The sequence below is a fragment of the Pempheris klunzingeri genome, chromosome 18 (genome assembly GCF_042242105.1).
Source record: "Pempheris klunzingeri isolate RE-2024b chromosome 18, fPemKlu1.hap1, whole genome shotgun sequence".
Lineage (NCBI taxonomy): Eukaryota > Metazoa > Chordata > Actinopteri > Acropomatiformes > Pempheridae > Pempheris > Pempheris klunzingeri.
The window spans coordinates 17,825,433-17,848,321 of NC_092029.1; the positions used below are offsets into that span (position 1 = coordinate 17,825,433).

General features: G+C 40.7%; 1 protein-coding gene across 1 annotated transcript in view; it reads left to right on the forward strand.

Annotated features, from left to right (window-relative positions):
* Window positions 1–22,889, forward strand: part of LOC139217535 (exostosin-1) — a 209,472-nt gene that overhangs the window by 175,654 nt on the left and 10,929 nt on the right. Inside the window, exons 6-9 of the mRNA XM_070848865.1 lie at window positions 3,005–3,137; window positions 8,820–8,938; window positions 9,731–9,826; window positions 18,870–18,959. Of these exons, the coding sequence (XP_070704966.1) occupies window positions 3,005–3,137; window positions 8,820–8,938; window positions 9,731–9,826; window positions 18,870–18,959 (438 nt within the window). The remainder of the gene's footprint in view (window positions 1–3,004; window positions 3,138–8,819; window positions 8,939–9,730; window positions 9,827–18,869; window positions 18,960–22,889) is intronic.

Sequence of the window (22,889 nt, forward strand, 5' to 3'; positions counted from 1 at the left end):
ACACTCCATGAATTTTCACAACTTTATATGAGAACATGACTTAGGTAATGATGGGAAATGGTACATTTTTCACATACTGTTTATGCCACAGCCAGATATAACAACTTTTGCTCCAAACTAAAATGTTTAAGAAAGGCAGAGTTGTCTGACCAAATAGTGGTGGTGCGAGAACACAGGTTTGTTCCCCTCAAGTCTAATAGTGGAGGAGCAGCTGCTCTGCCTGCTCCATTGCCTATGGTTGTGCATGGGTGTGCATGTGTGTGTTATTCTGGGGGCCAAGCAATCGGCCCACTCCTAAAGGACTCGTGTTCTGAATGGGCACTACACTAGTTTTCCAAAAATCCTTAAAAATCAAAAAACTAGTCTTTTATTTTGTATGTTTTTGTAACGACAGATCGGGTAAAAGTCTTTACTGGCAGATTCGGTACACAGGCAGGCAGTCAGAGTGAAGGCAAACAAATCCAAGAGGGGCAAGGCAGAGTCAGAGTCAAAGGCAAGAACGGGAATTAAAAACCAGGAATGTAACATGCAAGGAAAACTGCTGGAACGCTTGTCACGGGGAACGAAGACAAACTGGCACAGAGGACAGGGGAGACGCAGACTAAATAGACTGGGGCAGGCAGGTAACGACACACAGGTGGAACGGGTGGAGACACAATCAGTGATGGCGGGAAAACACACAATGGGAGGAAGTGACTCTACCTGAAACGAGAGGAAAGGGTAAGAAACCAAAGGAAATAAAGAAACATGAAGGACGAACAGCAAAACCAGAGGTCGGGTTTGTTCTTTTAAATACTTTACACCTTTATATGAGAAAGGTATTTTTTGATGGTTTCCTGTTGCGTAAATGTAATTCAAGTCACTCTTTTCGCAGTCATCATCATAACAAAAATGCCAGTAATGAGCCCTGAAAATCCCATATAGCGTCAGTCTAACACTAACTGGTATTAACACACTCACACTGCAAACCTGTATCTCCCGCTGACTCGATAAAGCTTGCTTTTATGCCGTAAAAATACTTCTTTATTACCAAGTACATAAAGCCATCACACCTTCAGAAAGTCTGCTGGTGTTAGTCACCTGACCTGAATTCATTACCCGAAAAGGTGGCAAGTGTAGAGAAAAGGAATTAAACGAGAGAGGAGGAAAAGAGGAAAACGGAGCGAGGGGTTGTGAGATTTCCTTGTGAGAAAGACATTTTTTGGCTCAATCCCACCAAAGCTTGTCACTCAGCATCTGGTGAGGCAGCCAGCTCCACGATCATCCCTCTGCCAGTGTCACTCGCCAGTTTTAATCTCTTAAACAAGTGTGTCAGTGCCGGGAAAAAAACGAGTTCTCTAAAAGTGGGGCTGTCTATGCAGGAGGAAAGTGCAAATATTTTTGGAAATTGGTGTTTACATGACCTGACAAACAGAAAAAACAGCTGTGGTGTTCAAAAGGTAGGAAGCTTACAACAACCAGGGTGCATTGTGCCGCTATCCTCATCATTTTACAGCAGGCACACAAAAAGTACAATCTGTGGAGGACAGTTAAACATTGTTTTTTTAGCATATGCTACCCATACTGTAATAAGCCAGTTGAAAATTGGCAAAATATCCCTTTAATAAACGCCTACAAATGCACGTGTCACTTCACATCACATCAGTTTATACTTGTACTGTACAACAATTCAGGGGGGAAATACTTCTATACTACTACTACTACATTTACAAGTTAGTTTAAATTAAGATTTTACACACAAAACATAAAGGAACTAATAAGACATGATACTCTGTTGTTGTTAAAATCACCTCAATACAGTGAAAAATACTTATACTTGAAATTGAAAGATGAAACATTAAAGCATCAGTATTAATAATTCGTCAGTGTTCATTTCGCTAATAATACTTACCAACAAGTTCCCCAAAATGAACAATAAAACAGAATAACACAGATAAGTCATCTCTAATCTGACACCCCTGTCGGCAGGATGTGGTACTAATACTTAGCTTGTAAAACTTCACCATCATTTTAAAATGAATACCTGAGTTTAATTGTGGTAAACAAGTGACATCCCTGTCTCTGAACTTTAGACATCTGTGTATTCAGAGGCCCAGCAGCAGGTTGAAATGTGTCATTGGTCCTCCTCTAAGGCCCCCTGAAGACTTGGCTCGTGACCTTTGATAACAAGCCAGAAGGATAATATTAGCTAAATAACTAATGGCTTCCTCATGTTGGGAGCAAGCTGATGCCCCGAGTGAGGCAGTTCAAGTATCTCTGGTCTGTTTCGCCTTCTAGAGAGTTCCCCGAGCACAAGCTGCGGCTGAACAGCTGGCTACTTTCGTTTCCAAATATCAGTGCGTGTTGGGAGTGAGTGGGAGAGAGAGTAAAGAGGCCGTTGTGATGAAGCTTGCGTTGGTTTAAATGAGCCACATTATGTGTCCTTGTGCTCGCACGGCCAACCGATCGTTCCCGGATCACACAGAATAGTAGAAAATAGAAACGTAGGAGTGATTCTTTCAATTTGCGTCTTCCTTAATTAGCTTTAAATTCAATTCCGATTAGTGCTTTAAGTGTATATGTGTGTGTTCATCGCCTGTTTCCAGCTTTGTGACAATACACATTTAAGCTGGCACAGAACACGTTCGATGTGATGGTTCAGCTTATGAAGTAGGAGAACGTTCTCAAACCATTAAGGAAAGTCCCCAGTTCATCTGAAAAATTCAAAACGGACAAATTTTGAGATATGTGGTCTTCTTTGGAAATTATATTATATGTTATTGTGTGTGTGTGTCTGTGTGTGTGTTAACTATTATTGAACTAATCACGTCTTTCATTTCATCTCGTCACACCATCATATCCTCACTATTTTCTCTCCCCCCTGTTTTCTTTGCTCTACAATCTGTTTCCTCCTTTTCCTTTTTTTTCCTTCTGTTTCACCTTTGCCCTCACGTGTTTTGTCTCTTCTCATGCTTCCTCCTCCATCCCCTCTTTTCGCCCCTCTTCCTCTGCTCCCTCCATCCAGATCATCCAGGACCGTGTGGACTCCCACGTGTCCAGAAACCGGCTGTTGTGGAACTCCCTACCTGGTGGTCTCTATGCACTCCCCCAGTATTCAACTGATCCTGCCCAGTTCCCTTTTTACTATGCCATACTGGGTAAGTGCTATCATCATTGCTAGGTTGATCATTGCTAGGTCATGATGCAATGAAGGTGATTTAAAATTCTGATTAAACAGACATATTACAAATATTTTTAAAGTGCATGCATACCTCTCAGGGATATCATCATTTCTATATTTCATATAAATGTCCATAAAGGCTTAATCATAATAATAAGGTGCTCCTCATAACCTCAGAGTTTTATCACATTTTTAGGTGTTCTAAGATTTCAAAGTAATGGAGTAATAGTTCTCTGTACATTGCAAACACCAACACCTATTTTGGTCAATGCAATCACGCAAATTCCAAATGTTTCCTTTCAATTTATTTCCAGGAAGATGTCGCTTCTGCCACTAACAGCTTGCCTGCACAGTTTTTTCTGGATGTTAGTAGCACAGTCTTGACTTATCAAAGAGACAAACATGAAATCAGCAAATGTTCAACCTCACGTAGCTGCTGCAGATTGAAGTGCTGGTGAGTCTGCTGCTGAAGTTCAGCAACTTAAAGCTCCAGGCAAAGACTGAAGAGAAAGTGTCGTTTGCGTTGTGTATATTTCCATGTGGGTGTGCATAGACGGGCGTGCGGACTGGTCATTCTCAACAGACTGAGGCCGTAACTCAGATCGATGTCTGTCTTTCTCGGAGGAATTGCGGACACGAGTGTTAGAGGGAAGAGAGAGAAAGGAGGGATTGAGTGCTAGAAGGAGAGACGGAGCAGTATGGTTTATGCGAATGCAGTAAATCACCATTTTAGCTGCTGCCATCTCCGGTGCTGCTGCTCAGGGAACACCTCGTCGTCAATGCCATGTGTACGACGGTCTCGCTCTGCCACCCTCCCATAATTTTTGATGGCAAAGCAGTTGCAACTTCTGGCTGATAGTTTGAAAAAGTTTGACTCACTGCTCAGATGTAGTGGCCTGAGGAGCTGTAAGAATATACTGATTTAATAGCTCCAGTTTACATCTCTACTTTAGTTTGTGAAAGTTGCTGCGGAGCCACTTTAAGCTGTTTATGTTGGAACGGTTTGATTCTGTGTTTCTTGGTCGAGATGGCTCGGAGAGCATAATGCATCAAAAAGTCATAGCCACGCACGCACAGTGCATGTCCTTTATCAGTCACACACATTAACCCTACCATGCCCGGTTGTGTGGCTACTATTTTATCATGCATGCATGCAAAAGGGGAAATATTACGCAAAGTGCACTGGTGTGCAGAAAGACCTTAAACTATGAGAAAAGACCATCCTCTCACTTTTTCTCCTGGTGCATCTACCTGCAAATGTGTGTGAAAGCAATCCGTTCAGATTTGGCCTCTCTTGTTGAACATGTGACCTCCTTCAGCCCATCAGCAGGCTGCTGGTCCCAACCCACTGAAAACCTGAATCCACCTCGCTGTCCACCATTGCCATGTGGCTAGCTCTAGCTCTGATAATACAATGCTGAAGATACAAGGAAAGCACACACTGTGCCGTTGCTGTCTAAACAAACTGAACTCTCTGTGGAGGTGAAGACGCAGCAGATTTACTTTATTTCGCATGGATTTATGACACAAATGTCCCCATAGCGACGACTTTCAGTCTTGGCCTCTTCGGTGTGAGGTGAGAGTGAAAACTTCAGGGCTCAGGAATGAAAACTTCAGAAGGATTTGGCCCCTGAATTCAGACACAGCTGCAGACTGTTGCTCTGCCTATCTGTGGTCACATTCATGAGCTAACATCTACGGTGCTGAAGCGTCTCTCTCCAAGCGTCTGTCTCTCTCCAAGTGTCTGTCTCTCTCCATGGTGCTGAATTGTCTGTCCTTTCCCAAGTGTCTGTCTCTCTCCATGGTGCTGAATTGTCTGTCCTTCTCCAAGTGTCTGTCTCTCTCCATGGTGCTGAATTGTCTGTCCTTCTCCAAGTGTCTGTCTGTCTCCATGGTGCTGAAGCGTCTGTCTCTCTCCAAGCGTCTGTCTCTCTCCATGGTGCTGAATTGTCTGTCCTTTCCCAAGTGTCTGTCTCTCTCCATGGTGCTGAATTGTCTGTCCTTCTCCAAGTGTCTGTCTGTCTCCATGGTGTTGAAGCGTCTGTCTCTCTCCAAGCGTCTGTCTGTCTCCATGGTGCTGAAGTGTCTGTCTCTCTCCATGGTGCTGAAGCGTCTGTCTCTCTCCAAGCGTCTGTCTGTCTCCATGGTGCTGAAGTGTCTGTCTCTCTCCATGGTGCTGAAGCGTCTGTCTCTCTCCAAGCGTCTGTCTGTCTCCATGGTGCTGAAGTGTCTGTCTCTCTCCATGGTGCTGAAGCGTCTGTCTCTCTCCAAGCGTCTGTCTCTCTCCATGGTGCTGAATTGTCTGTCCTTCTTCAAGCGTCTGTCTCTCTCCAAGCGTCTGTCTCTCTCCATGGCGCTGAAGCGTCTGTCTCTCTCCATGGTGCTGAATTGTCTGTCCTTCTTCAAGCGTCTGTCTCTCTCCACGGTGCTGAAGTGTCTGTCTCTCTCCACGGTGCTGAAGCGTCTATCTCTCTCCATGGTGCTGAAATGTCTGCCTCTCTCCAAGTGTCTGTCTCTCTCCATGATGCTGAAGCGTCTGTCTCTCTCCAAGCGTCTGTCTCTCTCCGTGGATCTGAAGTGTCTGTCTCTCTCCGTGAACCCACTGAAAGCATATGAACCCACTGTCTTTTTCCTCCGTGCTTCTCTGTTTACATCAATTTGAGTTCACAAACAGACATAATGCAACACGTGACGATTACATGTTGATAATTCTATATTCCTTAAATTATTTAAAACTCCATTAGTTAGAATATGACAATACTGTATATGAATGTAAGATGAAACGTCAATATTTCTGTGCTTATTGAGCAGTGCAAGCTACTATACTACCTCCTGTATTTACTTAGTGCACCGCGTGTTACACGCCACATGCTCACTGCTGATATCATCCATACCCATTATTATATCATTGATCAATGGGCAATGCTCGGTGATAAAACAGGCGTCCTCCAGGCAATGAAACACAAAGTGCTCCTGATGTGTGTGTATGTGTGTTACACCTCCCAAAATACTGGTGCCACGTATATATATTGTTGTCACCTGTGCTGTGACATTCGGCAGCGATCTCATGTATAGTTCTTTTTTGAAATTCACAATAAAACATATCAGATCTGAATGAAACGTATCATTTGATTTTCACTCATTTGTTTTGGAACATTGGGTTCTTTTCTTTTGCCCTCTCAGCGAACACCTCCTCAGTGCTCAGCCACTATGTTTCTGCTACTTGATTTAAAGGTGAGCGGGCCAGTACCAAATAATACAATACCTATTCAATGTGACCGGCAAATGCAATAGAGTAAAGGGTAATAACATACTGACACTCGCCTGCAGACGGGCACAAAAGACAGTAAACTGTCCACTCACCAGACCTCGACTTTTACTGAAAAAAGTCATAGAAAAAATACACCACTTATCAGCCACTTACAATGCCATCCTGATATCTATTCCCAGGTGGTGGAAGACCCATTCACATATTGATTCATGTGACTTTAACAACTCACACCTCACAGCCAGGTGGACTAATGACCCACATGTGACCTCAACCAATCTCAACGTGTTCAACCACCCCACAGATATTGAAAGAAGAAAAATGGTCACAATCATTGCAATTACTACCACTACCACTACCACTACCACTACTATGGATAAAGCTCCAAAATGCTTTGTCCTACACTAAGAGTAAAGTACTATTGTTTTATCCATTAAAAAAATAATCTTGTTCTGCGTAGAATAATTTATCTGCAAACAATGCTGCAATTAAAGGTGGCATAGCTTCCCTTCCAAAAAAGCAAAGATGAAACGGGAAGGACTGAGCCTATTTCTGTGATCCCCATGAGGGCAGACCTCTTGCTTCCATAAATACCGCTAAGCCCACCTGAGATGGCTGGTCAGGGGGCCTGGTGTCAGAGAGATGGATAGAGCAACACTAAAGAGCACTCTGGCTCCACTTATCCATGAGGCTGTGTATTCCCCTATTCCCACACCCACCCAACACTTAGCATGCCATGTGTCTGCAATCCTGTGCCTTCTTTAGTTGTTGTGCACATATTTTCCCCAATTTACCTTTTTCTCTTGATTTTGAGTGGTTTGTGTAATGTGAAATGGGTTGTTTGTCGTGACGAACCCAGTGAAAAGCATCATCTGACCCTGCAGTTCCGCTCGGCTCTAAAAGGGTGTTTTAGTGTCTTTCAGCTTCTTGTTTTTTCAGCCCGTAGCTTCAGTGTTTTGGTTCACTCTCACCAGTTTCAAGTAGCAGTAGCGACAGACAGCTGCTTTCAGCAACAAAAGGCAAAATTAGGGACCAGCTAACGCACAGTGGAGCATTAAGCAGCTAATGAGGCAGATATTTCCCTCAGGAGTTGGTGGAGACCAAAACAGAGTTAAAAGGAGAATGAATATTGGATAAAAACATGACTAAAAAAAGAATGCTAATGGTGCTCCGTGTCTCCTGGATGTATAAATAAGCAACTGTAACACAAATGTTCAGCTTTATAAAGATCAACTTTAGAAGGTGATGATATGCTAATGTTGTGTTTACGGCTTGTTCTGCCGCCCCCAGAATCTATTGATACTACTTTTAAGAAGTTATGCGCATCAGATTTCAGAATAGCTGAAATTATACAATTAATAAGAAAAGCTGTCTCCAGCAGGTGTGTTGCTCGCTGTTGCAGAGATGAATTTTACTCATCCCTTATGATGGAGGCTCTGTTTTCAATTTGTGTGATGCAGAAATTAATCTCAAAATATAAATGCACAGGCAGTATATTATAAACTGATCGCCTCGAAAAAAACAAATACATTCTCGGTTCAATTAAACAGTCCCGATGTCCCTAATATCGTCAATCCACATGATTCATTCGATAATCAAACTAATAATCACTTCATTCTTACATCGTTCATGAACATTGATTATAATCTATTAGTGGGCATGTGAACACACACTGACTGGTGTTAAATACCCAGTGTAGCGTGGCTGTAGTTCTGCATTGTACTGCACTACCTTTCTGTTCAAAGAGGGACATGAATGGATTCATTTCTTATGAAATAGAAAATGTATTCAGAAAATAAAATCCAATCGTGGAGACCAATGCTTTATAATATTGATACATTTCTTTGGCACAGGCTGCCACGGGGGGAATCAATTTCCTCAACTCCATTTACCCATTGTACCGTATGCTGGGGATCATTTATCGGAGGTAGTAATTTAAAGTTTGGTTCCGCTTCATACATTCTCTTTTTGTCCTGTTTGGTTCATTTATTTGCCTCAATAGAATGAAAAAAAAGTAACTAACAAGAACTGTTTTATTGTAAGGTTGTAGAAAATGTAATTACTACTTATAGGAGCAAATCAGCATCATTCACAATTCACTAAAGGAGGCACCCAAAGCAAACTGCTCACTTGTGGATTAGATATGTTTACTCATGCTCAGTCATGGGAACCAGGGGTATATATTCTGTCAGAAAGATTGATGAGGGGAGCACCAAAGAGCGCTCTGTGTCCAGTTAACCGTTATAGAGCTCTATGGAGAGCTACATCTGCACAAATCTGTGTTAAAAACATAGATACAGTTCACCCAGTTCACAGCTGTTTCTATGAATGTGTGTGGGTGTATATGTGCGTGTGGTGTGTGTGTGTGTGTGTGTGTGTGTGTGTGTCCAGGTAAGAGCCCTTCGCAGGAGTTCACAGCTGTGATCCATACAGTCACTCCTCTGCAGTCCCTGATCTCCCCCGTGGTGAAGCTCATCATCGCTGTAGCCAAGTCCAAGTTCTGTGCACAGGTAGGAAGTGTGTCTACATCTCACTGTAATGCGGTGCTTGTGCAGCAAAGGAAAATAATGAAAACCAGTCTTAAATACGACCAGTCAAACGCAAAGCTAAGCGCGCACACCATGCTTCTCAGTATTTTGTGAGAGAAATGTATGTCATGTTTTAGAAAGCTCTGATTCCTCTTTACCTTCCCTCTGCTATTCACCCTCCTCCGTTTCCTCCGTCTTCCTATTATTTTCCTCTGTCTTCATCAATTTGTACTTTCATCTTATACTGTTTGATGAGGACCTACAGCCATTCCTCAAATACAATACAATACAATACAATACAACAGGGCAATATGCGTCATATTGGTACTGGATATTGAAATGAAATACCAATGATAGAACGACATTCCAGTCATAAGAGAAACAGTAACTGTACCGAGGATCACGACAGGAAGGAAAGACTTCCATATGTAATCTTTAAATCTCTTATAATCATAATACTCATCATACTGTACAGATTTATTCCCTTAAAATGACAGTTGTATTGCCAATTTTTTGTTTTTCAGAATAAGAATTGTTGCCTTTGCCTTTGCATGACTTCAATAATCTTACTGATATACTATAATTCCACTGCCTCCAGTAGAAAAAACACAGCCTGAAGTGAAGATGAAAAATGCATCCTGTGATTCTAATGCATCTTTCAGCTTTATTTTGTGAAAGACATCCACCGTTTCAGAAACCTCTATGCAGAGACTAATTCCACATATGTTGAGGTTGATGGTTACGTGATATTAACCGACTCCATTCCCCACACAGATTGTGGTTTTATGGAACTGCGACAAACCTTTACCTCCCAGGGACAAGTGGCCCTCCACCAGCGTGCCTCTCACTGTCATTGAAGGACAGACCAAGGTAAAAGCTTGTGGGATTTCTGCATTATTTATCAAAAGATTTTGCTCGGCAGTGAAGGCATTTATCTCACCTTTATAAAACAGAGCTGCTCAAAGGTACTTTGGCCAAAATTTGCCAGTGGTCTACATCAGAAATCGAAGCATCAACCCTTCGGCTTCTACAAACCCACAATACCTAAACATTAATACACAAGAAAAGGAAGGATGAGATAGAAATGTGTAAATGGATATAAAAGAAATGTAATCTTATAGATGGTTCAGAGAATGACACAAAAAGAACAGGGTGGACTGAATTGAACTGAATACCACAATTACTGATTTCTCACCAAAAGGTGTTTCCCAGGAAAATATACTTGTGGGTTCTTAGGATTTTGAGCATGCATGTACTTGTGTGTTCATATCCTGAAGAATATCTTGTACTGAAGCAAAGACTCTCCGAACCTCATTAATGCTTCCTTGCAACCGTCAAAGATATAGTCCAACTTTACAGCAAGTCCATTTTTATAGCCGCAGCTTTTCAGCAGGAGCATTTTCTCCTCTGATTACTTTTCACGCTAAAACTGAAGTTTAGAGTTAAGCTGTGTCGCAAAATGATTTGTGACTGACGGAGAGTACGAAATCTGTAAACATAAACTACGCAGACAGGTCTCAAATAGAGCCGTGCATTTAGAGATAGAGCGATAACTGCAGGGGGAGGAATTCTGAACACTGTTTAGAGCTTCACATCGTGATAAATGATTCAGGAAATTAAAGTAAATACCCTTGAGTACGCCAGATGTTCAGAACCCTGTGGGCTCTTATTATATTAAAATCCGAAGAAGTACAAGAGTGGACTCTGATCAAAGCTCACTGACGCTGAAATGTATCACTCTGTTAAATGAATGGCTTTTATTTGCTCTATTATGGGGGTGCCTCTTTGGTTTCGATCGTTTGCTGCAGACAGTTCTGCACTAGGTGGCACCTGGTCTTTGTTATTTGGTCTTTAAGTGTAACATATGAGCATATGAGTCATACTGTTTCTACTGCTGCTGCCTAAAGAATCCTGCTCAAAACCTTTTCTTAAACATTCATCAGAAATCCCCACAATTTAGAGGTTTTGGTTAAATTTGATCTTCCTTCCAGACTGAGATCTGCTCGTACCACATACATAAGCATCAGTAGCATCTGCCTACAACCTACAAAGCTTTTCAAACAGTATAGTATGATGGATTTTAAACGGTCCTAATTACCCCCACAGGTGTATTTAATTCTTTTTTGGTTTAGCTGATTTCACCTCTCCACAGGACTGTGTGGGCGTGTGTGTGTTTGACAGACATCTCCCTCGCTGTTAGTTTTGTCACACCCGTTGTCCCCAAATCAATCTGAGAAAAGGTTAGACTATTTAGAATGAAAAACACCTGTGTGTTTATTGGCTACCTTCCTAAAAACTGTCCAATTGATGATAATAATAATAATAATAATAGCATTTCATTTTTTGGGGGTGTGCCACCATCTGGTTCAGGCCAGTTGCCAAGTGGGGACATTGGGGTAAAGTGCCTGCCCGCGGTGCATCACTGACCCCCCTTCATGCTCCCAAAATTAATTTTCAGGCAAAATAAAAAAAATTAGACTGATTAACAATTAGCGTGTCCATTTTAATGTGTGAAAAGTTATTCTGAGTATCTAAAAGGTTTTCACATAGAGCTGCTGAAAGTGCTGCAACCCCCCCCATCCCTTAGGTCGGTGAGGTATGTTTGTATTTAGTTTTTTTGTCATGTTACACTATATAATATAATATGTGCATATCATAATGCAAAAGGTGCATCAGCCTCTAAGGCTATCACTGACTTCCATCCAACAATATTGTAAAAATGAAATGTAAATCTGAGATGATTAACAGGTCAGGAAACAGTTCTCACAACACGTACTTCAGAATGTCCTCCACCATTGCTCTCATCTCTGTATACAATGCCCGTGTGGCCTTTTTGAAATATTTCCGACCAGACATTTCATATTGCATCCAGGGTCTCCAACCCTTTATTTTCTAGGATGCCGTAAGGTCTAATCAGCTGCTTTCCCAACTTTGAAAAATGTGGCTCTGCATATTTGTTGCATTTCCTGCATATTTTTGTTGAGCTCGACAGGTTTTACACACAACAGTTTGCTTGTCAACAGAGTTTGATTCATCTCCGTTCTCAGACTTGTATGGAGACGCTGTACGGGTTTACGTCCTGTAAATGAAACGAGCTCTCATCTTGATTAGTGCCCTCTCTAGGAGTCATGAATAATGACATTCTAGTGAGGTAACGGTCAAAATGCAGGAAAATCTCAGGCTGCAGTGATCGTAAAGTCAATAAAAGACATCGATACTTGATGCACATTTATCGATCATGCATCACGGGACCAGAGGTGACGATATGTGGACATATCGGCTATTTGTCCCACCCCTACTTTTAATGATGAGACTGAAGCAACATCGGTTTTAAATCTCCGCTATTAGAGTCAAGCTGGGAGTGTGACATTGTTGGGAATATTCTCATTTGCAGTATTATTGAGCAATATTCTGTCTGCACATACACAAAACTGTTATGTGATAAAACTGTCTCACTCATTTTCACAGTTTATATAATTAAGCTTTGTGGTCTAATTGCTTCTGTTTGTTTTCATGTAAATTTGGCCCCCTTGAAATACAAGAATAACGTTTCCACTAGTGACGATAACACACGTCTCAGAGGCAATATACAAGTGTGTGTGGTATCCAACAGCGTCTATGTTACTATAATTAGTCTTGTGGTGTATTGTCATGCAGCCCAGGCAGATGCTCTTCGGTGCATTTCCTTCCAAGCACTTGCTGTGTTTGTTCCCACTATAATGACCACACACACAAAGTTTGTGATTTGCCTTGACAGAGCGCAGCAGCAGCAGAGTCATTTGCTGTTGGTTATGAGTGTATGTGCAGTACTGTGCAAAAGTCTTAAGCAGGAGTGAAGAAGTGCTGTTAAGTAAGAATGCTTTCAAAAATATAAGATTTAATTGTTTCTTTTCATTGATTTACAAAATGCAAAGTGAGCGAACAGAAGAAGACTCTAGTCAGGTCCTACAATTTCATTTGTAGGTTGAAACAGACATTAACTGAAACAGAAACAGCTGTAGGAGGCTTAAAACTGGGTGAGGAACAGCCAAACTCTGCTACAAGGTGAGGTTGCGGAGGACAGTTTCATGTCACAGGTCGTCATGACAAGACTGAGCACAGCAACAAGACACGAGGTAGGTCTACTGCATCAGCAAGGTCTCTCCCAGGCAAAGAGTTCAGAGCAGACTGGTGTTTCAGGATGTGCTGTTCAAGCTCTTTTGAAGAAGCACAAAGAAACGGCCAACGTTGAGGACCGTAGACGCAGCGGTCGGCCAAGAGAGTGCAGCAGATGAAAGACACATTATGTTTACTTGAAGACGTCCAACAGAGCCATCATCTCAGAACCAGCAGAAACCAGTGGGGCCCAGGTACACCCATCTACTGTCTGGAGAAGTCTGGCCAGAGGTAGTCTTCATGAAAGAATTGTGGCCAAAAAGCCAAACCTGCAACATGGAAACTTGGTCAAGTGACTCAACTATGCACGGAAACACAGGAACTGGGGTGCAGAAAAATGGCAGCAGGTGATCTGGACTGATGAGTCAGAATTTGAAATATTTGGCTGCAGCAGAAGGCAGTACAGTAATGAGTGTCTGCAGGCAGCAGTGAAGCATGGTGGAGGTTCCTTACAAGTTTGGAGCTGCATTTCTGCAAATGGAGTTGGAGATTTGGTCAGAGTTAATGGTGTCCTCAATGCTGAGAAATACAAGCAGATAGGCAGCCTACATCCACAGACAGTCTGTGGTTAGTTCTCCAAGATGTTTAGAACAACCTAGAATTGATGCTACGTTGAAGGCAAAAGGTGGTCACACCAAATAATGACTTGGTTTAGATTCTTCTTCTGTTCGCACACTTTGCATTTTGTGAGTTGATAAAAATTCAAATAGGTTTCTTGTCCTTAGGATATAAAAATTAAATACTTGAAAGGAAAAATAGTCGTAGCTAAAAGAACCCAAAAATGAATGTTGGTTGGAGGAAGCAAACCATAGATCTTCAACCAACAACCCATACCACATCCACCTGCTTCTGGTAGAAGCAAAGGATAGAATAGTCAATATTTGCATAGTTACAAGCAGTCACTTGACAGACTGAACAATCACTCATTTGTTGCTGTTGCATACAAGGAATTTGACCCCAGTGTCCAGACCAATAATCATGACGAATCTAAAAATAGTAGGATATATAGTAGTAGTAATAGTAGGACAACTAGGAAGCATTACAATGGGACTTTTAGGAATTTAAACTTTTAACATTTCAGAAAGAAAGCTTTCTTTCATGCAGATGTCGTCACTATTAATAAAAAGGTTTGAAATTATGCTGCGAAGGATGCACTGAATGTATGTAATGGAAGTGAAATGTGGCATGTTTAAACTGCTATAGATCAATCTAAATTTGTAGTAAAGCCCACATTGTCTCAGAATATTCCAAGTAACCAACTCCTGACTGGCTAATATTTTATCATCACTATTATTATTTCTACTTTAACCACCTTGACAGAGTTATGGACATTAGAAAATCACGACCCCGTCACATGTTTCTGTTTCTACCTTTGTTCCCCTTATTTTTAAATTGAATACAAATATGCAAAATATAAATCTTTAGCTGATGACCAGTACATTTTGAATGTGCAACAAAAAATAATAAAGTATGTAGTAAGTTAAAACATATTAAATAGGGGCTACATTAAACAGATCTTTGAAATATAGCACTGTGTGTTCCCTTCTGTGTTGGTTGTAAGGGGTAATGTATTGTGTCCACATACAGATTGAATTCAACAAGAAAAACGTTCAGGTTTAGGCCTTATGTAGGTGAAACTTACTAATTACAAGAATAAGCTTTGTCATGTAGCACAAAGGTCTGAATTTAGTTGTAATGTCGTTTTGTAACGACTGGGTAACCACAAGCGGGAGGACTCAAAAGCACAACTCAAGACAACACTCAGTTCAAGTAAAAGTCTTTACAGTAGGCAGTCAGAGTAAAGGCAAACAAATCCAGGAAGGGCCGAGGTAGAGTCCAAGGCAAACCAGGAACATAACACACAAGGAAACTGCTGGAACGCTTGTCACAGGGAACGAAGATGAACTGGCACAGAGGACAGGGGAGACACAGACTAAATAGGCCTCTGGCAGGCAGGTAACGAGACACAGGTGGAAGGGGTGGAGACGCAATCAGTGGTGGCGGGAAAACACACAATGGGCGGAAGTGAATCTACCTGAAACGAGAGGGAAGGGTAAGAAACCCAAATAAAATGGGAAATAATGAAACATGAAGGACAAACAGCAAAACCAAGAACGGGTCATGACACACTTGGCATGAGTGTTTGCATTATGTCCACTCTTATGCCAGACAAACCTCTATATGTTTCCAAAAAGCAGATATAGAGAGACCTGCAGGCGGAACCTTAGAAATAACTAGTAACTAAAGCTGGTAAAAAAAAAAATGCAGTGGAGTAAAGAGTGCAATATTTGCCTCTAAGATGAAGTGAAGTAGAAGTATGAAACTGCAAAACATGGAAACACTCATTAAAATGCAAGTATGTTCATTTGTATTGAAGTAATGTACTTTATCATATTCTACCACTGTAACTGGACTAATTTGATTGTAATGAGACTGATCTGGAGACTGTTTGGTCTGAAATGACACGAGATCGTACAAGTTTAAATGACTTAGCACATAGCGGAGAGCGACTGGTTGATGATCACATGACTCTGGTTCCTCACAGCTTGGCCTTGCTACAAGTGAGGTCCTGCTTGCTCAGCATTTATGACCCACACGTCAATATTATCAAAGGAGTGACCTATGGACTCCTCGCCACTACTGTTAATATGTCGACTGTATCTCACCTTCATCAATCACCTTGCCACCTAGCGTATCTTTCCCCCACATCGTTAATTTTATATTGATAAGTTAATCTTGAACATTGATCCTGACTCCTTAGGTATGCATTTGAATTATACCAAAAGGAGCATGGAAGATAAGAGTTCAAAGGTCGAGTGGGACCTAATGTTGAAACCTGATTGGACAGAGGGTCAGGGCAGCAGACTTGAGTAGAATCGATGGTCTTATGTTGACCTCAAAATATTCCTCTGATATTTTATTTTAATTAGACTGGAATGTCTCTGGGGCTTCATCCAGCCAATGACACGGAGCAACATTAATAGTTCTTCTGAGTCATGTTTGTGTCCTCCTGGTCAATGTAGGTCCGGTCTGAAGTCCTTTTATATTTGTTTTCTGACTCTTCAGCTGCTAAATGTTCCAGTTTCTGTCTTCCAGTTTGTGCTTGGCTGGTAACATACAGTGGGTGTGTTGAAACATTTTTTTGCTGAAAACAGCTGGCAGATGATATATAACATCACTGAGATATAGCTGTGTCTGGAAGTAAGTTCATTCTTAATCCTTAATCCATTTACATCTATTCAACCCTGTTAGATTATTAAAGCATTGAATATAAGCATTCAATTGCCTAATCAACATAGAACTTTTGAGTCATATTGCCTACACAGAGAGGAATCAGGTCAAAAGGACTTTCCTTTAGATTCTTTCAGATAGTGACTGAAATAGTTGAAATATGCACACAGTAAGACATCAGAATAGTGGTCCGGAAATGGGACCACTCTGGTACATAACAGCTGAAATAGTAAAGAGCATTTTGTGCGATCCTTTGTCATACCAATAATGACAAGTAAAGTGTTCATCACGACAGAAAGAGGCTGTCCATAGTTGACGACGGTGTTGCAGATGGCCATGCAATCTTTGACTTTTAACTGTAATTTACAGACATCCAGATATATCTGTGACATAAAGACAGAGCAAATACCTACAGACTCCCCATGAAGTAGCAGGAATCATGGCAAATATAAAGAGAGGAAATGGGTGGAAGGAGAGCAACAAAGATAAGGTTCAGACCATTGAACTGCCAGCGATCTCAGTGGGATCTAATCTCAGTCCAGGGGCAGAAAAGCATCGACACCAGCCGGAGGGAGGGAGGGAGGGTTGTCACTCAGACAGGTGTGCTGACAGACTTGCAGTACATTTGGGTTCAGCCATGAGGGTTTGAAGGCCTGTGTCAATTTTGATGTTGAGCAAACCAGCGAATGCACCCAAAGTGTTTCAGAATTTAATGAAAATGGCGAGAAAAGAGAAAGAAGAGAGAAAAGCACGAGCAAATCAAAAAGGGGGGCCACAGGAAATAAATGATAAAGTGATAATGTGAAGACTCCATGTGCTGCAAGACCGGCCCATGACAACGTGTGTGCATTGTGCATGTGTGCACATGTGACTCTTTGATATTATTACATTCAGACCATTAGTCCAGGATGAATGCAGTTGATTACTAAGCAAGTGGCTAATTTACTACAGCCAATTACACTGTGATGGTGGTTTTCATAGGAAAGCCAAAGAGACTGTTCCACTACTGTGAACACCATCCTGTCTGAACTAATTACCTGCCTGCTGATTGTAGGGCATCCATCCAAAGAAAATACATTTTCTCACTTTAAGCATGGATTTAATCCATTTTTTTTTCATGAGGCCCTCTCAAATAATTGGAGGAATTCAGGGGATTTGTGTTCAAATTCGTTTGATGTTACGCTTAATTTCTTGATGAATTTGCACTGAGTCATTAAGCTGAGATGGAAGTAGACATTAACCTTGCAGATATTTGTGGTTTTTACTTTGCAAAATAAGCCTCTTAATATTACCCCTGGGGCTGTAAATTCAATCGACTTTATTTCAGACAGAGAATCCAAGTTAAACGTCACTGCTGTGACAGTAGCTAACACGGAGCTTCAATTCAATTATATAAACTCTTAGATGATCAAGATTATATATATATATATTATATTATATATATATATATATATATATATATACACACACTTTGGAAAACTCAGGAGGTTGCTCAGTAAAACCTACAACATTTTGGAAGCCAAGTGTACAACCAACAGGTGAACAGTGAATAATATTTTTGCCTAAAGTGTCGACTGGACATCTGCTGCTGTACATCCGCTATTTCATGCATGGATTTAGAAAAAGGAATAATGTTTTCTTGTGCTGCGTCACACGTTTAGGCTTCACCTACTGAATTTTGACCTACTGAACTACTGCTTATCAATTGGACCAATGGTGCGGTCACACGACCCTTCTGTACAACTAAATGGCTCCACGCAGACGAAAAAACGGACGTGATGATACGTTTCTTGTGTCTTGATCGCAAAAGATATAAAATGAAAAAGAAAAAGTCGTAAAAGAACATACCATTTTGAAAAACCCAGTGAATCAGTGTTTTTCTTTGCCGACCAGTTTGTTCAGTCCACATTGAATAGAGTCGAAACACGAAGCCCTGTTTGTATGTTTTCAGGGAAAAGAGCCGTTTGAAATCTTGGCTGAACCGTAGCTACTCAACAGTTAAATAATTCACGCTTTAATTACAAGTCAATAACATCATCAGCAGCTCTCTTTGATGGATCAACGTCCAACTACGCTTTCTGTTAGGCAGTGAATTGATAAAGACTCGCACAAAAGTTATTAAGTCAGCTGGTTGATCGATGGACACACAGCAGGGTGTGAAACAAACACATTTTCTCGATGGCCGTTTCATGCCTCTATACCAACTCTTTTAAACCTATCAAAATTATGTATTATGGATGCAAATATATTTCCTGAGAATTCCTATTACAGGCTCCCTCGTTTCCTGTCATCTAATAAAAGTTAACAAAAAGAAAAAAAAACAACACAAATTACTTTAAAGAAGCATGAATTTCACACCATCACTCAACACATCATTATGTTCTGGCTGAAAGTCACTTACCAATGACGCTCACTGTGACTTGGGAATTTAAAGCAATTGCAAAAATGTATTATATAACACAATACAGAGTTGCTTTTGATGTGGTATTATCTCTTTGTGTGTGTGTCTCTCTCTCTCTCTCTCCAGACGATGAGCAGTCGTTTTTACCCCCACAACGTCATCCTCACCGATGCTGTTCTCAGTCTAGATGAAGACTCGGTTCTCTCAACTAATGAGGTGAGTCGCTGAGGACTTATCAACCAATTGGCAAGACACTGCTGGTTTTATTTTTACGAACTGGTGAACTGAGACACTGATGCTTTATCAACAAAATGACGTTAGACGGCCACACTCCCAAGAGACGAGACCAACGCAAACCATTATCAGGCATCTGGATTGGAATCTCAATTACTGAATTAATCACCAAGTTGCTTAAGTAAAGAAACCAATTCAGCATGGCAGCATGCAAATAGACTGAACCTTTTCTGTGTCACACTGTGGAGATTAAAAATATTATCTTTTAAACTGAAATAATGGACTGTTCACCAACCCCTGCCCCCTTCAGTGAAGCTGTCTGTTCTCAGACACCTTAAAAATGCTAACAGCTTAAATGCTAAATTCATCATTCTTATTTTAAACAATAGGTCACAGGTACACAAAAATGCCTTCCCATTTGCAGCTAAAAGCCACTAAAATAAAAAAAAAATATATAAAATTAACTATAAAATTAATCTTGATGGCTAAATACATGATATTGTGCTAATAATTCGAGGCTAAAGCTGCTAGGCAAAAAGTTCCCCTTAGTGATCCTGTTTATATTTCACTTTTAATAAGGGAAAGGGGCATTTAGGATATGGACTGGCTGATGTGTTTGGTAAACTTGACACTTACTCAGGTAACATTTGGCACAAAGAAAATGTATTTTTTACTTTTGTATGCATTTCAAAACAGAAAAAGCAACCGACTGTGGAAACCCAACACTTGAATGATTTCACCAGCTGACAGCCTGCTTCTGGAAATGTTTTAATAACCAGCTGCAGTCTGCATGGTTTTATGTCAGCCAAAGGTGGTGATGTCTTAACACAGTATTGATCCTTTGTGAAATGAGGCAGTCCGCCCACGCGCGGTCATGAATACCATTCATTGCAAATGAATTGCTCCACTCCACCAAACATTACAATTGCCACTGAATAGGGGAGGAAAATGTGCTTTGCCTTTAAAAGGAAGATTCCAAATGCATTAGATGAAAACGATCTCAGTAAAATGTCTGGGAAGTTTAGCGAAACAACAAAGTTAAACAACAGGTTTAAAATACAAAACAAGTTCTAATTACAGACATCAATATTGTGGAGGCTCAGTGATTTAACATGTTGCCAGGATGCTCAAGACCCGGTCTTAATTAAATTACTGTGCAATGCGTGGTGTTAGTATAGATACTGTTAAGGTGGTGTTCTTTTAATTCAACTTAACGCTGATGAAGGGAAAAAGAAAAATGCAAAGGAGAGAGAGGGCTAACAGGGAAAGGGGAGAAAAGGGAGAGAAAGGGGATTAGAGATGGGAAAAGCAAAGAGGGGAAGGGAAAAGGGAAGAAAAACACACATATAGGAGAAAAGTGAGCAGGAGGAAAGATAGGAGGAAGAGAAAAGTGCAGGGGGGGAAGAAAGGCACAAGAGAAGCAGGGTATGAAAGCAGGTTGAAAAGGGTGTAATGAGAAACAAAGTGCTTTCACAGAGTCAGGAGTTTCACGAGATCCATTACTTCTGTGTCTGTATCATTACACTGTCAAAACACAGAGCACCTCTTTGATTAAAGTCTTACTTATTACTTAAAAGACAGGATGGGAAACACCCTTGTGGTTTGTTACACTGATACCTGTTTTAGAGCAAATGAGAAACCAGTGAATTATCCAAAGTGTTGTCAAGGGAGAGAATAATGTGTCTATTCTCTCTTTTTTAATCAAGACTTTGACATGTAGGCAGAGTTAGTGCCGTGCCTCTTTAAGCTCTCTCGAACTAACAATGCAAATTTTACATGTAAGTGTAAAAGCATAGGTATCCTATATCTCTCATATGTATGGGGTTTTTTTAGTTCTTCATTTCAAATTATTAAAATTTTACTAAGATTTACGTTTTTCTGTGTGGCCTTAGGTTTTTTTTACAGGTAATGTGTCGCACGAATACTTTGTACAGCCACAAATCTGAATCATAACTTGTCTTGTTGACCAAAGACAAACACAAAAATATAAACCCATTCATGATATATTCTGAATAATAAATGCACTGCAAAATTTAAAGCCAAAAAAGTGCTGAAATGACAGTCTTGCTTTGTAAAAATAATTAGCTGTGTTTCACTAGTTGAAGGCTTTTAATGTAAAACTAGCAGCAGTGGTGAAGGTGAAGCGGTGGATATGCTAATGAGCTGTTCCCGCCCATATCTGTGTGACCTAATTATCGCCGTGATTGTGAGATTCCAAATAATATGAATTGGCTCCTACTCATACATTTTTTATCAGATACTGAGTTTGGGATTACTTCTTTAATCTTGTCTTTACGGGGGGGGGGGGGGGCACAAGCGGCCCATGTTAAAATGACACTTCCTGCAGTCTGCACATGGGCTCTGTAGTCAGTCACGGCTTCAACGTGTAGTTTTACTTCTGAGGAGGCACACATTGCACCTCAACCCCTGCACGCTACAGTTTTTCTTATACTGAAAAAGAAGATGTCAATGAAGATGATGAATGAATTAGTCTTTCCAAAATTTGTATATCAGTTAAAAAGGCTTCTTGGTTACGTCAGGTTAGGTGATAACTTTCCGCTGAGTGGTCAGGGATGGCAGCAAGTAATAATCTGTAAATGTAGTTCCTGTATTGCAGGTAATGAGTCTTGATATGTATTCTCTTTCCGTTAGTGATTAGTGTTTGAGCCACTGTTTATCTTTATTTGCTGTTTAAGACAGGCAATAAGACATTACCTTCCAAACTAAGGGCAGGCAAATATATATATATATATATATATATATATATAATGTTGCACCACAAGTCACTAGTAGTTACATTCTATTTTAAATGTTGTTTTTAGGCAGTGAAATGATCAGAGACAGCAACTTTGTTTCTCTCCAGCGTTTCAGCGAGTAAAAAGCTGCAATCCATAATGGATTGTAAGGCCCGGAGAGCCAAGAGATCCAATATATCTTTAAGCTCTGAGATGTTTTATTGATGGGAGCAAGTCAATGTTCACCTTTTCTACGCTGACAGGATCACAATTACACTTTATGGCACTACAATTTGTGGCACAGCAATACGAGGGAGTTTGTACAACTAAACTTTTATGGGTGCACAAATTGTTTTATGAAACGAGAGTAAGAAAAAGAAGATGTCAGAGAGGAATCGTAAAGAGGAAGTGGAGTGAATCTTGTGCTGTGCTCACGAACCCGATGCTTTAATTGCCCTTTTAGCATGGTGAGGGGATTTATTGAAAGGAGATGAAATATGTCAAGTGAGTGAAAATGTGCGAGAGAGAACATTACACTTTTAATAGGACTTACTTTCATATCATAATACCTCAGTGGAAGAATGGCTGTGCCAATTTCATAATTACATTGTTTCAGCTCATTAAATGTATGATTATTCCATGAAGAGGGATTAGAGAAGGGAATACGACTGAAAAACCTGACAAAGCTTTTGTTTCTCATTGGGCGGCCAAGCATGCTGCTACGTTATGCCCTTTGGAAGACATTTTCAATATGGCGGATATGGAAGTAGTTCTTCAGCAGCGATGGCAGAAATTTGAATCCTCTTGTCATTTAAAGGCCTGTCTAGGTTGTTGTAGAGTTTGGGGCGCATTTCATCAGTTCTGCGAGGTGGTCAGCTTTGGACTTCATCATAATCATAAACCCATGGAAATAAAAATATGACCTCAATGGCCTTCTTTGCCCACTTAGTTCATTTTAATTAATGTAACATTTTGACACTTTTAGCCCCCGTGTGCTGCTGTTACAAATGGGGTTTTTTTAAATATTTTTTTCCCACTTCATCATCAGCATTACACATGAGGAATTCTAGGGGACAAAAGGAGAATAAAAGTACACCACAAACAAGTTTTCATCCGGCTGATTGCATCCATGTTTTGAGGTCCAAAACTATGATACTACCAGATATTGGACTGACAT